The sequence below is a fragment of the Odontesthes bonariensis genome, chromosome 1, assembly GCF_027942865.1.
Source record: "Odontesthes bonariensis isolate fOdoBon6 chromosome 1, fOdoBon6.hap1, whole genome shotgun sequence".
NCBI lineage: Eukaryota > Metazoa > Chordata > Actinopteri > Atheriniformes > Atherinopsidae > Odontesthes > Odontesthes bonariensis.
In genome coordinates, this window is record NC_134506.1 from 21,052,726 (window position 1) to 21,066,640 (window position 13,915).

The 13,915-nt window shown below is 39.0% G+C and overlaps 1 protein-coding gene across 3 annotated transcripts in view; it reads left to right on the forward strand.

Moving 5' to 3' along the window:
* The window catches only part of dagla (diacylglycerol lipase, alpha), a 38,311-nt gene that overhangs the window by 10,174 nt on the left and 14,222 nt on the right, over nt 1–13,915 (forward strand). For all 3 annotated transcript variants that reach the window (XM_075459301.1, XM_075459445.1, XM_075459373.1), the window contains 13 exons: nt 7,721–7,822; nt 7,986–8,197; nt 8,362–8,463; nt 8,556–8,694; nt 8,809–8,896; nt 9,754–9,888; nt 9,982–10,059; nt 10,304–10,428; nt 10,798–10,948; nt 12,243–12,326; nt 13,055–13,132; nt 13,365–13,445; nt 13,663–13,805. In XM_075459301.1, the coding sequence (XP_075315416.1) occupies nt 7,728–7,822; nt 7,986–8,197; nt 8,362–8,463; nt 8,556–8,694; nt 8,809–8,896; nt 9,754–9,888; nt 9,982–10,059; nt 10,304–10,428; nt 10,798–10,948; nt 12,243–12,326; nt 13,055–13,132; nt 13,365–13,445; nt 13,663–13,805 (1,511 nt within the window). In that variant the 5' untranslated portion in view covers nt 7,721–7,727. The remainder of the gene's footprint in view (nt 1–7,720; nt 7,823–7,985; nt 8,198–8,361; nt 8,464–8,555; nt 8,695–8,808; nt 8,897–9,753; nt 9,889–9,981; nt 10,060–10,303; nt 10,429–10,797; nt 10,949–12,242; nt 12,327–13,054; nt 13,133–13,364; nt 13,446–13,662; nt 13,806–13,915) is intronic.

Genomic DNA, 13,915 nt, shown 5'->3' on the forward strand with positions numbered 1-13,915 from the left:
ATGTCAGCAGATGACATTAAAATGCAGCCAATGTAAATAAACATAGTTGTAAACATTGTTTAAAGGTTTAGCTACAAAGGGTGACACTTTAAAGTGCATTGGGCTGTGTCCACAGACGCTACTGGTGTTATAAAAAAAAGTTAATTGAAGGAAAATGTTGATGTGTTTACATTGCCGATCAACTTAACATAGATGTTGAAGCTTGTTTTTTTGTTGTTGTTGTCTCTCAAATTAGTCAGGCTATAAGCTAAATTAGTTCTCAATATTTTTATTTATTTATTTTTTTTGGGAGGTTTCTACCCTTGGTCTGGTTGGTATGCATACCCCCTCAGCCCCTAATGCATGTGTTTTTTGTTCGGGCATAGCGTCCGCTTTCAACGTTGGACCCAGAGCTTTGGCATTCGAGAGAGAAAAACTGGTTCAAACTTGGGCTCTGGCTTCAGAGTTGGGTAACCAACTTCTTACTTTTAAGGATACCCACAAAACTACGTCATTAATATAGATCAACATTAAATCAATTGGTGCCAAATTTTCACTATCTCAGTGGCAGAGAATACAAGTTCACAACTCCTCTGCGGCTTGCTGGTGTTTCTCAGATTGCATGTGGTGACTTACCACAGTAAAACTTTGCTTTCCACAAACTGATTTTCTATTTTTGGATCTGCGCACGCTGTTCTCACACTGATTCTCCATGTTCCCAAACAAATGCACCTGCACTGTGCAGCAATTGTTTTCCCCTCTTGGACACAAACACCCTCGTCTGACATTTTTGCTTTCAGCCTTGTCAAACCAACCACTCTTGAGAAAACCCTTAACGCATTAGAAATCTGATTAAAATTAATTCAGCCTAAACTGTTAAAGCTAATTCATGGTTTCCTTTGCATATGTAGTTCTACTTACACAGATCAGCAACATTGCAACCACCGACAGGTTAAGTTTGTAGCACAGCAAATCTTGTTACAGAGTTATGTTCTGCTGGGAAAACCTGTATCTTTGCTCTTGCTTGAGTGTTACCTTGACATTATCTAACTGTCTAAACATTCTTACAGACTAGTTATGCCACCTATGGCAACAGTTCCTATGCTGGTATAAGAATAAGAAAAGTTAGATCAGACCTACCAGATAGATGTCCAAGAGGAACCATGTGGAAAAAGACCACACATGTACATGCAAAAGCTGTGAAGTAAGGGACTTCAAGGGGCACCGCATACACAGAAAGACTCAAAATGATAAAGCTTCGTACAGCAAAGCGTAGGAGCATTTTTGGTGATGCAGTGATAGAACGATTTACAAAGTGGTTCAAAACTTTTTTTTAAACTAAGTAAGTCAGTTAATCAGTTGACACAGATTTAATTAATGATTAAGATTTGTTGACAAAAAAGTGCAATATTTGTGGCCTTAGCTTCTCAGGAGTGAGTATTTTCTATTTTTCCTCTGTATTTTATGAGTTTGTGTATAGGATAAGCCAAAAAAAGCCACAACTTTCTCTTCTTACTCTCAACAAGCAAGTTTCCTTTGACAGATACTAATCGCACAGTTTGAGGATATCTACTTTGATAAAAGATAGATTAAAAAAAAAAAAAAATCACACATCATATTTGTTTCGGCATCAGTGGCACAATAAGACATTTGGAAGATCATAAGTAATCTGATTAGTGTAAATGTCTCCATTAACGCTAAATGGGATAGTTCACTGCATAAACTTCACAGAGTAGATTTACTCTACAGAAAACTAACCCAGTTTTATTTAAAATTATGTCACTATTATTTTCCACTGTTGAAGCCTCTACTGAGAGTTTAAGTGGTATCGTAACGACAGGCCTGGAGGATAATAGGATAACTGTGTCCCTGGTGATGTAGTGTGCACTTTTGCATTTAAGAGATCTTTATGATTCCACTGGCCTGATTGTTGTGGCCTAAATGAAATTTGGGGGGAGTTCAGATGTTCACTCATCCCTACCTCCTCATTTCTCTCCTCCCTCCCCCTTTCCAATGTCCTCCTTAATGTTACCCCAACCCAGATAGAGTTTTACAAGTAGCTGTGACTTTTGTCGCGTGAAGCCATTGCTCTTGTTTCCTTCGCTCTCTTGCATTTTGTCAAAGCTGAGGAGCTGTAATTACAGAATTGTTATAAATAAAAACTTCTGGATGCTGTTTTTAGCCGTATTGCCTAATTTTTTATGGCATTTCAATGTGCTGTTTGTTTTCTTTCATTGATACTCTACCGATCAGTGAGAACATCTGCTGTAGTTGCTTGATTTATAAGCAAAAGCCTTCGTGCTGTCAGTCTGCTCTGATCCCTTTGCTTTGATGATTTAACTATAACTTTGACTTTAAATTTTTTTGAATATCTTCTATATGTTGCTGAATCATTGACAGAGTTATCAGATATATATTGGCCTATGAACGTTATCGCTTGCAAAGAAGTCACTGTTCTCAGTTGGACTTTTATTATGGGCTTTTAGCTTTTGAATGTCAAACATCCGAATGAAACAACCCCGAGTAGCGAGACTCACATCCCGGTTGGGTACAGCAAACTTGTCAAGTGTGTTTGGTGAAGGTCTAATGATGACCACGGATTAGAGATGGCCTGTTAGACCTCAGTCGTAAAAAAATCCATTAATGTAAATTTTCATGCAACAACAGAAGGCACCTTATACTCAGTTGACCAGCAGTTGCTTTTGTTTAAACAGTTATTCAAAAAGTTAAACCACTTCCACCAGTCACTACTTCCTAAGATAATTACTGCCATGTCCTGTTACACCTTAAAAATGTGTTTCACTTATAGATGAAGATGGTGCTTGACTCGTTACTTTGCCACAGTACCCGTTCAGGTCCATAATGGATGTGTGGCCATAAAGTCCTTGTCTCATTCCCCGTTTAACATCGCACAATAGTCAAGCCAGGTCATAAAGCTGAATAATATGGTCTATATTATTGTATGTATTGGAAGTACCTTCTTAATATTTAATGCTGCTCATCAAATTTCTGTTATTTCTCTTATAACATTTCCAAACCCATTTTTTTTTTACAACTGAAAGCTGCATTGTTTCCAACAGTGCTGCGTTCTTGCTTTTACTGGTGAATAGCTGTGGTTTATAGTGTATTACCACAACCTGCATCGGTGGGACTGTATAAAACTATTGGCAGTAAAGTTTATTGCGTCACTAATGTGTTCGTGCTGATTGTCTGTGGCCTATTGGGGGGTGATGCACTTGTATGACATTGACAGATACACAATTGTGCCCATAGTATTTGATGAAATTATCTTCAAGCAAAAAATGTCTTTAATTCGTCAATGCGAGCAGAATAGAGCATGCAAAGGTCGTCAAAGTAATCAGGTTGCCAATAAACCTGAAGATTTGTTCTTGGCTTTGTTCCTCTGATACTCGTAATTGTGTAGAAACAATAAATCCAGAATTCCCTACAGCACAGTCACATCAATGTACGAGGAGCCTTGCAACATGGCTGATTTTCTGATTAGTTTTAGCCATTTTGGTCAGTAAGCAACAGTCATAATTTTACCTTAGTAATATATTTTGTCTGACAAACCTGACAATATGATGCTCATGTGCTTCTGATGAAACTTGAATTTTAACTATTGCTGTTAGTTGCATTTGCTTAATGAACATGGATATTGAATCTTTCCAAGCAATGTCTGATGTGTGTTAGATCCCCAACTATGATCACAAGTGGTACCATAGCAGTAAATGTTGATGAAAGGCAGTGGAATAATTAGTGATCCAACTATGATCACAAGTGGTACCATAGCAGTAAATGTTGATGAAAGGCAGTGGAATAATTAGTGATAATTAAAATTATCTAAATCCAACACTTTTAAGTGGTTATAATTGATCCAAATGGGAGTTATTAAACAGAAAGTCACAGTCCTACAGGATTGTGGTGCAGAGGCCTGTATTTCATGCTGGTCAGGGAGGTCTTTGTATGTACGAAGCATCAACATGGTATAGAGCTATTGGTTTGTGCATGCCAGCTTCTGGACTGGGAATACTGAAATCTATAAAATGTTAAAAGTGCTGTGGACCTGGGGGCATGGGAATCCATCCCGACAACACGGTTGCCAGGGTCTCTGATTGTGTTGTAACAGAATAGAGAAGTATTTGTGAATGAGACTTCTTCATAAAATGTGCAGAGAGCAAATGCCAGTTTTTCCTGTTATACTCTCAACATCCTGACTGAGATCACTGTCACATATGCCTTTTAAAAATATTTTTTTTATCTAATTAGTTAGTTGCAGTAAATCATGTAACAGTAAATTCTCAGAAAGACATTTGTTTACTTTGCATGCCTATAAGAAGTTCTAACATTAACAAGCCCCTCTTCATTTCCATCTATTGGTTAGATGCATATATATGGAATACATATAATATGATAGTAGTACCATTCTTTGGAACCCCCAAAATGACTGTTACATTGAATAATTAGGTTAGTAAAAGATAAACTCACCACCAGAATGCATGACGTTAACATCAAGGCATTCCTTTCTTTGCTTTCATAATCTATACCAAGGTTTGAGACCTTAATTAGCTTTTAGGGCCGTGACTTGTTAACAATTATTTTTGAGAAAAGTTTTCAGAAATTCAAAAACTTCATAAATGCTTACTCCTCAAACTGTGTCCTATTGATCAACTGACATGGGCTCCTCAGAGCTGCTAAGAAGTCTGTGAAGAATTCTAATAAGTGAAGAAAACTTTTGATGGGAAATTCCTGTAGGATTGCTAGAAAGGTGAAAAAAGCACAGCCAAAGGCATCAAGAAGATTCAGCAGACTATGAAGTGGTCTTGGACTGTTTGCATGGTTCTGCCTTGCTGCAAAACCAGAACAAATATGACTTTTATGGACAAGTCATGCTGACAAAATTCAGTCAGACAAAATTCATAGACGGGTAAAGAAAGGATGAAGATGAAAAGAGGATGGCTTCTACAACAGGATAATGAAAATCTGTCAGATATACGGCGATTTCAGCTTTATTCCACACAAAATAAATCCAATTTTTCTTGTTCTCATTGTTCCTCTGCATTAGAAATTGACAGTCTAAGTCCGGAAAATCCTGGCATCCTGAGAAGACACATTTCCTTAAAGCAATACAATGTAACTTCTCAAAAAGCCCACTATGGAGCTCCCCCTACAGGCTTGGAGGTAATGTACGGTTACACTGTCGTAAATACAACACCCTTTCGCTTTCACGTTTCACGTTTGTTGACGAACCTGCGAAGAGTCGGAAGGTGCAAGCTATGTCGACCGAGAAGGTAAGAGTAATCAAATGTACCTGGGAGCGTGAGAGGGGTCTATTTGTTTTTGCGGTAGGTGTGCCAGAAAGCAAGTCGAAGTACTTCCGCTCAGCTCCCGGGACGGTCCAGCAAAGTTACATAGCGCAGTTTTTCCAACTCAGACTCCCGAAGGGCATAGGAGACAGGCCAATCGTAATATTAAAACTCATTCTAGCTGCACATTTTTTTTCAAGCTGTTATTTTATGGTAGAAATGTTACATAGTATTGCTATGAAGGCAGAACAGTTGGCTGGCTAGTTGCTAGTACGAGGTTAATGCATTGTTGGTCTATTTTTAATGTTCCAGGGTTGAGGTTAAGGTCAATTTTTGTTCTCCTTATATATTTAATCCCACTGGATCATGGATTTGGGATTTTTAGACCAACTCTAAAATTCCTGAGCAGAAAATAAATGAATAACAGTCCAGTCCCACAGTTCATTAAAACACCGTTTTCTGCCTTTTAACACGTTTTAAACTCGTACTGTCTAACACATGTAACTTGCTTACATACAAATCTCTGAATTTGCTTTACTTTAATTTGCTCTGACTTTAAATACTCTTAGATTGCTTTTATACATTGTAATAGTTGCTAAAAGCGGGGCATAGTCAGTACAGGCTTTGCTGTGTAGTCATATTTCAGGCTCTTTTTTTTTGCTTTTTTGAAACTATAAAAACGGAAATCTAAAATAGATTTGACTGAAATATTATTAAATGTACCATCTTCAAGCTTATGCCTTATGGAAAACAGATCATCTTCTATTTGCTTAGAGTAAAAGACATTTTGATCTGGGGTTGCTCAGACCTCTTGTCATTGTACATTTTTATTTTTTTTAAATGTTGTAATAAAGCAGCTGTGCTTCAAATGAAAGCTGTGTCTTCACAGAAAGACACAGCTACAGGTGTTAGTTGTACAGAAAGCTATTGTTTGTCAGAGAGACTGCTTTTTAGTTTTCAACCGCAGTTATGCCGGAGTTGAAGATGGCCAAATTAAACATTAAAGCAAAACAGGATGACATTCACGTCATCTTGCACATTTGCATGGAAGAAAGAACAGACTTTAGTAGGAGGTCAGTTTGTTTAACATCTGCTGCAGTGAAGCTGAAATTCTTTGCAAAACTGCAAAAGGAACAAGACACATGAAGGCAATACTTAAAGGAGTGAGGAAATGTTTTTAAAGTGATGCCAAATAGAATAGCACCACCGAGTTGCAAAACACATACTGGATCAAATCTTCCTAGTAATAAGTTGAGTTTACTTCAATGCACCTCACTTTCTATTCTGACCCATCTCAGGTAATGTCTTTCAGCTTCTATCTTTTTTGTCATTTTATGATCTCACTGCATTATCTCTGCATTGTTTATTAGCGCTACCATGGAAATGTGCTTTGTTGCATTTGAAACAGGTTCAATCCACCTCAAACCTGATATTCTTGTAAAGTCCTAAATTTACCTTCAACCTGGCAGTGATGCAACTAGATCTTGGCTTTTCCATGCAGGCACGATCAGAGTGAGATTTAAACTAATACAATGGCGATGATGTTAGAGGGTGAATTACGGAAGGGGCTGCCAGGTTGTCAATACTTCTAAAAAGCAAAAGGCAGCTGGAACAAAATCAATAAATAATCTTGAAATTATGTTGTTTTGCTCAGTCAATTGCTTAACTCACTATAAACATATGTTAGAGACAGTGAGCAGCCTTGAGTGTTGGAGTTATTTTTTACAGAACGGAAAAGCTGTCCTTTAGTTTCCGGCAAACATGCAGGAGCCATAAACTCTTTAGCAGCCTGTATCTGCACCACAAGACCCTCATCACCCTCTCTGTGGCTCCCTGTCTTCATCCTATTTCCTTCCCACCATGTAGTTTACCGTTCATTTCGTTTCAGCCCCAAGGCAACTTGAGTAAGCTCACCATGCTTTTTCAAGAAAAGAAAGGATGGAGTAACATAAGAGAAGATTTTTCACATGGCCATAACCAACATACTATATATCAAAGCTTGCATCTTTCGTTTTTACATTATATGGTACAACCACTTGACATCACTTCATCCTCTTTGTCTGATTTTCCTCACCTCCCATTGTCTTTCATTTTTCTCCTCAGCGGAGGTCTATTTTTGCCCCGTCTGTTTTAGGACACAGAGATGAAAACTGAAACTGTGAGGAAAGTAACTGACCTAAAACGTTGCCGATGTACAGTTTTAAGATCTAAGTTTTCATTTGGTCTAAAGACTTTGCTGCTTCATATAAACACGGAGTGTTTATTCAGCATTGGTTTGTCTTTTTATCGTTTTTAATTCTTTGAAGTTTAATGCTGCAAGAAAATGTCCAATAGGAAAGAATGTGACAGCCAGTGTGTAGGACACAAGTTGATGTGAGACAAAGAGGCAAGATTTCAAATGATGTCATGTGTCCCTGCCTTCTGTTTTTCCACAGGGCAGTGATGCCTGGAATGGTGATGTTTCGGCGGCGCTGGTCAGTTGGCAGTGATGACCTGGTGCTGCCCGCCCTCTTCCTTTTTTTATTGCACTGCATCTGGTGAGTCAGAGTTTCTATGGGTGTATTGATTTTTTTTTATTTTTTTTCCCCACTATATATATTATATAAAAAAATATATATAATATACATAGGGACTCTCGTAGAAATATATATTTAATCATATGACTCACTGCTTCCTTCTCCATCACATTCACATACACAGGTTGGTGGTTCTGTCCGTGGTTCTGTTTGGCCTCCATTACGGCTCAGACCTGTCATGCTCTGAAACACTGGTGGACCATGGCCGAGGGTACTTGGGCATCCTGGTCAGCTGCCTCATATGTGAAAGCGCCATCATGTGGCTGAGCATGAGGGGCAGCATTTTGTACACGCAGCCCAGGGAAGCTGTGCAGTATGTCATCTATATCCGGCTCGGTAAGACACCGTGGGTCTACTCTGAGGGTCTTTTTTTAACAGTGTTGATGCTTGTTAAGATTGAAGGTAGCTGTCTTGAGGATTAGTTCAGGTTTCAAATGAAGGTCTGAACATTGTTTGTATTGATTGTGCAGATATTGATCAGTATTCTTCTCTCTCCCCAGCTATTCTGTTGGTTGAGCTAGTATATGCTGTTGTAGGAATTGCCTGGCTTGTTCAGTATTATCAGCCTTGCTCTGATGTCACAGCCAAGAACCTGGCTTTAGGTGAGTGAAATAGGATGTAAAGGAGAAAAGAAAGAAATAAAGAGTATTTTATGCTATGGTGTAAATAACTATGTTTTTAACAATGTTTGCAGGAATCGTTGCATGCAACTGGCTAGTGATATTCAGCGTTTGCATTACCCTCATGTGCACTTTTGATCCTACGGGACGAACTTTTGTCAAACTGAAAGCAACCCGTCGGCGTCAGCGCAATCTCACTACATACACGCTCAGGTATTAACAGGCCTAACATTCCTGCTCTCTGGCTTTTGTTTTATCTTGACACATGACTTAGGCACATCTTGACCATTATTCACACGGGTTCTTTTCCCTCTTTCTCGCTATCAGACACAGACTAGAGGAAGGCCAGGCCAGCAGCTGGAGCAGGAGGCTAAAGTTCTTCATGTGCTGCACAAGAGCCCAGGATACACAATCAGTGAGTCACTTCATATGCTTATTGAACCCATTTCCTCTTTATGGTCAAAGAAAAGGGCAAGTATTTTGGCTTCAATCCTGAAGCCGAAATATGTTCATCTGCTGAACCAGTCACTAAAATCAGCCCTAACTGGCAACAGCAGCCTTTTGCTCTGCTGCTTATCCATGTCATTAGGCAGTGGATATTAAATATGAATGGAATAACTGATCCATTTCAGCCTGAATCACTTTGCAAACTGTCTGCAAAATCATTGAGCTGATTTAGACTTTTTCTTTTGTCATTTAGATTCACTACGCTACAATGTTGAAGTCATGAAAGTTTAAAGATTAAAATCCACAAAGATTATAATCATCTTTTATTCAACAATCCACCATGTTCTGTTAATAAATTATTGCTAATATCTGATCACAACACAGTGTTTCAGTGAGTACAGTTCTAGTGTACCAATGTTCCCCATGCACAGGGGTATGTTTTGGTGTGGCATGAATTTGTTTAGATTCTTCTGATACTTAAGTATCACCTTTTTAAGCAAAGGTTGTTACTGGTTGTCTACGAGTCTCCAGCAATTCATTAGGAATGGAAAGAAATATCTATCCAACCAACTTGTGGCAGCAGGCCAAGCAAGGCCAGCAACATTTTCCTGTTCTTTCTGCAAGTCCCGCCTCCCAGGCATTCTTTCTACTGGGATGTTGTGACTGGTTAAGATGAGTCAGTTTTTACACCTTATGTCCAGCTAGTGTTGTCGCCCGAGTCCAGTAATACACAGTTTAAATGTTACTGGATAATAGCATGAGTCTTTTGCTGCTCTCTAAAAATTTTTCCCACCTTGTCTCAATATCTGCTGCCTTCATGTCCAGGATGCTTATTCAGAAGTGGCCAGCCTTTTCGCAGAGTTCTTCAGAGACCTGGATATTGTGCCTAGTGATATCATTGCTGGCCTGGTACTCCTCCGCCAGAGACAGAGGTCTAAGAGATCTTCTATCCTGGACCAGGTATCATTTTCTGCAACAACAAAAAAAGAGAAAAAAAGTTGAATGTATTAAAAATGAATATGAACGTAAATAATTCTGCTATTTCTTTGACAGGCAAACAATGACATTTTAGCATTCTTGTCAGGAATGCCTGTCACTCGTAATACTAGATACCTGGACCTAAAAAACTCGGTGAGTTTCTTCTGTGTGATAAACTGACAAAGACAAACTTGTGTTGCACTAAACCATGTGGACTGTGGTCTAATGTGAAAGTTGAAAGGGTTCAAATGGAGGTAATTCATGAATTATTGGATCACACAGTGTAGCGTGGATGACGTGTTTAACTGAAATAATATCGAGATATTTTTCTACGTGTTTTACTTTTGTTAAGGTCATTCTCATGCAGTGTCCATCTATCTGTTTTTCCCTCTCCCAGGTGGAGATGAACATGTACAAAGATGTGTGTTATTATATGCTCTTTGCCCTGGCTGCGTATGGCTGGCCCATGTACCTGATGAGGAAGCCTGCCTGTGGGCTGTGCCGCCTCGCCAGCTCCTGCCCGTAAGTACTCAAACATACACCCGCACAGTTTTATCTATTTGGTTTGAGTGTCTCTTGAGCCTCTTCAGTGCAGATCAAATTTCACATGCGCCAACGCTTGCCAAGTTTTCATCCACTGAGACAATACCACTCTATTTACAACCCCTCTACTGACACAAGCAGTGTCGAATTTATCATATTCTCTTGGCCAGATGTCCTGCACTGAGACGCTAATTATATCTCTGTAATTTGACCAGATGTTACAGTATTTCTGTTGTCGATTTCATCTACAGTTTACAAAAAGAGATCTAGCCCTGATTGTTTTTATTGTTTTTTTTTTTGTCTCCTATCGTTTTCCTCTTGTTTTCCTGTCTTTCTCTCTGTATGCAGCTGCACATCAGTGTCTGGCTCTCGGTTATCTCAGTCGGTGACAGTGGAGGAGGACAATTGTTGCGGCTGCAATGTCCTTGCCATACGCAGGCACTTCCTTGACAGGGATCTCAAGCAGGTTCACATTGTCTACACATCCTGCCACGACGCTGTGAGTAATCCAACAACCGGCTAACAAGGTGGCAGAGGTGTTTGGGCTTGACTTCCTCATTTAAACAGGATGGGAGTTTCACAGTATCAGGCAATTATTTTTTTAAAGTTTTTTTTTTTTTTTGTTCACATAAAACCCTCTAGAGTTGAGTTATGGTGTAATACAAGCTTGTAAAACAGACAAAACCCTTCTCAAACAAACATCATTTGAAACAATGTGCTAACCTTATCGGTAAATGACCTAATATTCTAGTTTTTGCCTTCATTTGTATCTGCTTTTGGTAACACTCAGCGTTGTAATTTCGGCGCTGTGGGGATCTGAGTGAAAGCTGTGTCCACATCCTTGGCAGTAAGTCAAGTGTCATGTTCATGTTGTACTATAAATTACTTTGTCACGATGACAAGGTAATTAATACATTCTTCACACTTAATTTCATCTGATTATTTGGGGGCTATTCCCTCCTTGTGGAGAGGGTGACTGGCATGTTTGCAAAAGGGCAAACTTGCCTCACAAAGCTCCTGAATGTTAAAGCTGCTGCATAAAAATGACCAACTGGTATTATTGTCAGGACCACACCAAAAACAAACTGCCCCAAGTCGTCAAATAAAGATGCTATAGGATTATTTACAACAACTTTTCTAGTATAGTTGACAAAGTTGTGAAATATATGTGTATATATATATATATATATATATACTGCTTTGTCCAAGTTCTCTCTCGTAGGATGTCTGATATACTGACCTTAAAAGTCCAAAGACTTTTAACTCTCTTTACTATTGCATGTATAGCAAGAGAAAGAGATATTGTAGGCCAGTTCTTTTTATATATTGAGTCAATCTGTAAGAGTTATTAAAATAGTTTCCTCATTACATAGCAATGTTATTTTTATAATGATTTTTGTAGCACTCAAACTTGTACTTGTGCCACTAATTTGCAAAGCAGAGTGCTTCTTAGCCTACCAGTTAGTTTCCAGCTGTAAATCCACTGATGTATGACCATGCATGGTGCCAAGATGAGAAAGGCTTGGTGACAAAGACGAAGAGTTGCTCAGCTTCAAGTTAAGCCTCTTTGACACGTGGTGCTCAATGCAGGACTGTTGTACTTTTTGTTTTGTTCAGTGTGAGGATGGCAGAGACACAGTAAGGGGAGGAATTGTTTTTTTTATTAATTGTCTTTTTAAAGCAGGATGTCATCCCAAGCATTAGCCTGGTCCTTATTTTAGACTCACATGGTTGTGCTTCTTACTATCCAGTTTTTACCGTCTGCTCTGTTTTGATCTGCATCTTTCACACAGGTTTATGAAACTCCATTCTTTGTGGCCGTGGACCATGCAAAGAAGAAAGTTGTCATCAGTATCAGAGGAACCCTTTCACCAAAGGTGATATGCATGTTTCTGTCTTTTTAAATGATAATATCGATTCACATCTACAAAATATTAGCTGACCTCACTCTCCTCAGTGCCTCACAATACTAACACCTCCAAAGCAGGTGAAGTTTTCATGGTTCAGAGCCGTGTTCTCAAACTCCTACACCTCTCACGTAAAGAGTAAGAGCGTGACTGTCCACTCTCGGAGAAATGCCCTGTGCTCTTTTTTTCAAAATTGTTTTTATGTAAGCAGTTTAGAAGATTCCTGTTGTGTTTTGACCTTAAACTGAACCAACAATTAAGAGAATTCTCATGGTTTGACTGTATAACGGAGGCAGGTGGTCTTTTAGGAGGAAAATAACTTGTAAGTGGGACTTTACAAATGCAGTATAAAGATTAAAGGAGCATTTGCGACATGCTAATATGTAAATCTAAGGAGTCCTGGCTTTAATTGTAGCTTCATTGCTACAAAAATGAGGTATTGTCACATTCCTCACTTCTCAGGTGAGTAGTGTGATCACTACACTACTAATAGGATGTTTCTAGCCTTTTTCTCCTGGTATATTCAAGAACTGTTACATAACGAATAAACAAATTTACAGTGGAGATTATTAATGTTATTTTTTTATTCCTTCACTTGCTTTCGGCACCTTTTATTAATGAGATGTTCTTTTTGATTGCTGTTGTTCCTTGCTTTATGCCGTCTTTATGGGATTTTTCATTTGCCTTGTGTGTATCAGGACGCCTTGACTGATCTTACAGGGGACTCTGAGCGTTTGCCAGTAGAGGAGCAGCACGGGACCTGGCTTGGCCACAAGGTCAGAAACTAAACGACTCGCCTACATTACACACTCTATGCTGAAGAGTCTCACAGTCAAGATTTTCATTCTTTTTAAGTTTCCCCTATTAAGCATAGGTCATTTTAGCTGTTAGCGGTGGAATAATTGTTATGGATATTTTAATAAAAGATTAATGTCACAGATTTCCTATTCACATCTCTTTCTGTCTCACTGCCCTGTCTCCTCTGAATCCCTTTCTCTTTGTCTCCAGGGAATGGTTTACTCAGCAGAATACATTAAGAAGAAACTGGAGCAGGAAATGATCTTGTCACAAGCTTTTGGAAGAGACTTGGTAAATGACTCAGTATACAGAGTAAAGAATGGCTCAATAATGATCCTGTTTTTGAATTTGTGCTCTGAATTTGTACTGACATCCCCTTAGTTCTTTATTCACAGCTAAAGTAGATGTGTGGTGTTGAAGTGAGTTGTTAATGTGACTTCCTCTACATCATAGTGGTAGCAAATCTGTGCTGTTTTGAGTGTAATGACCCTGGCTGTCTGTCACACAGAGCAAGGGCACCATGCACTATGGGCTGGTGATAGTTGGGCATTCTCTTGGTGCGGGAACTGCTGCTATTCTGTCCTTCCTGCTCAGACCTCAGTACCCTACACTTCACTGCTACTCTTACTCTCCACCTGGTGGACTTCTCAGGTGAGTCGTCACTGTGTGTTATACACCAAAGGAGACTGTAAAACTTAAAAACATTTGATCATTCTTTCTGTATGAATACATGTTAAAGGACTCCTATTTGACACAGAAAT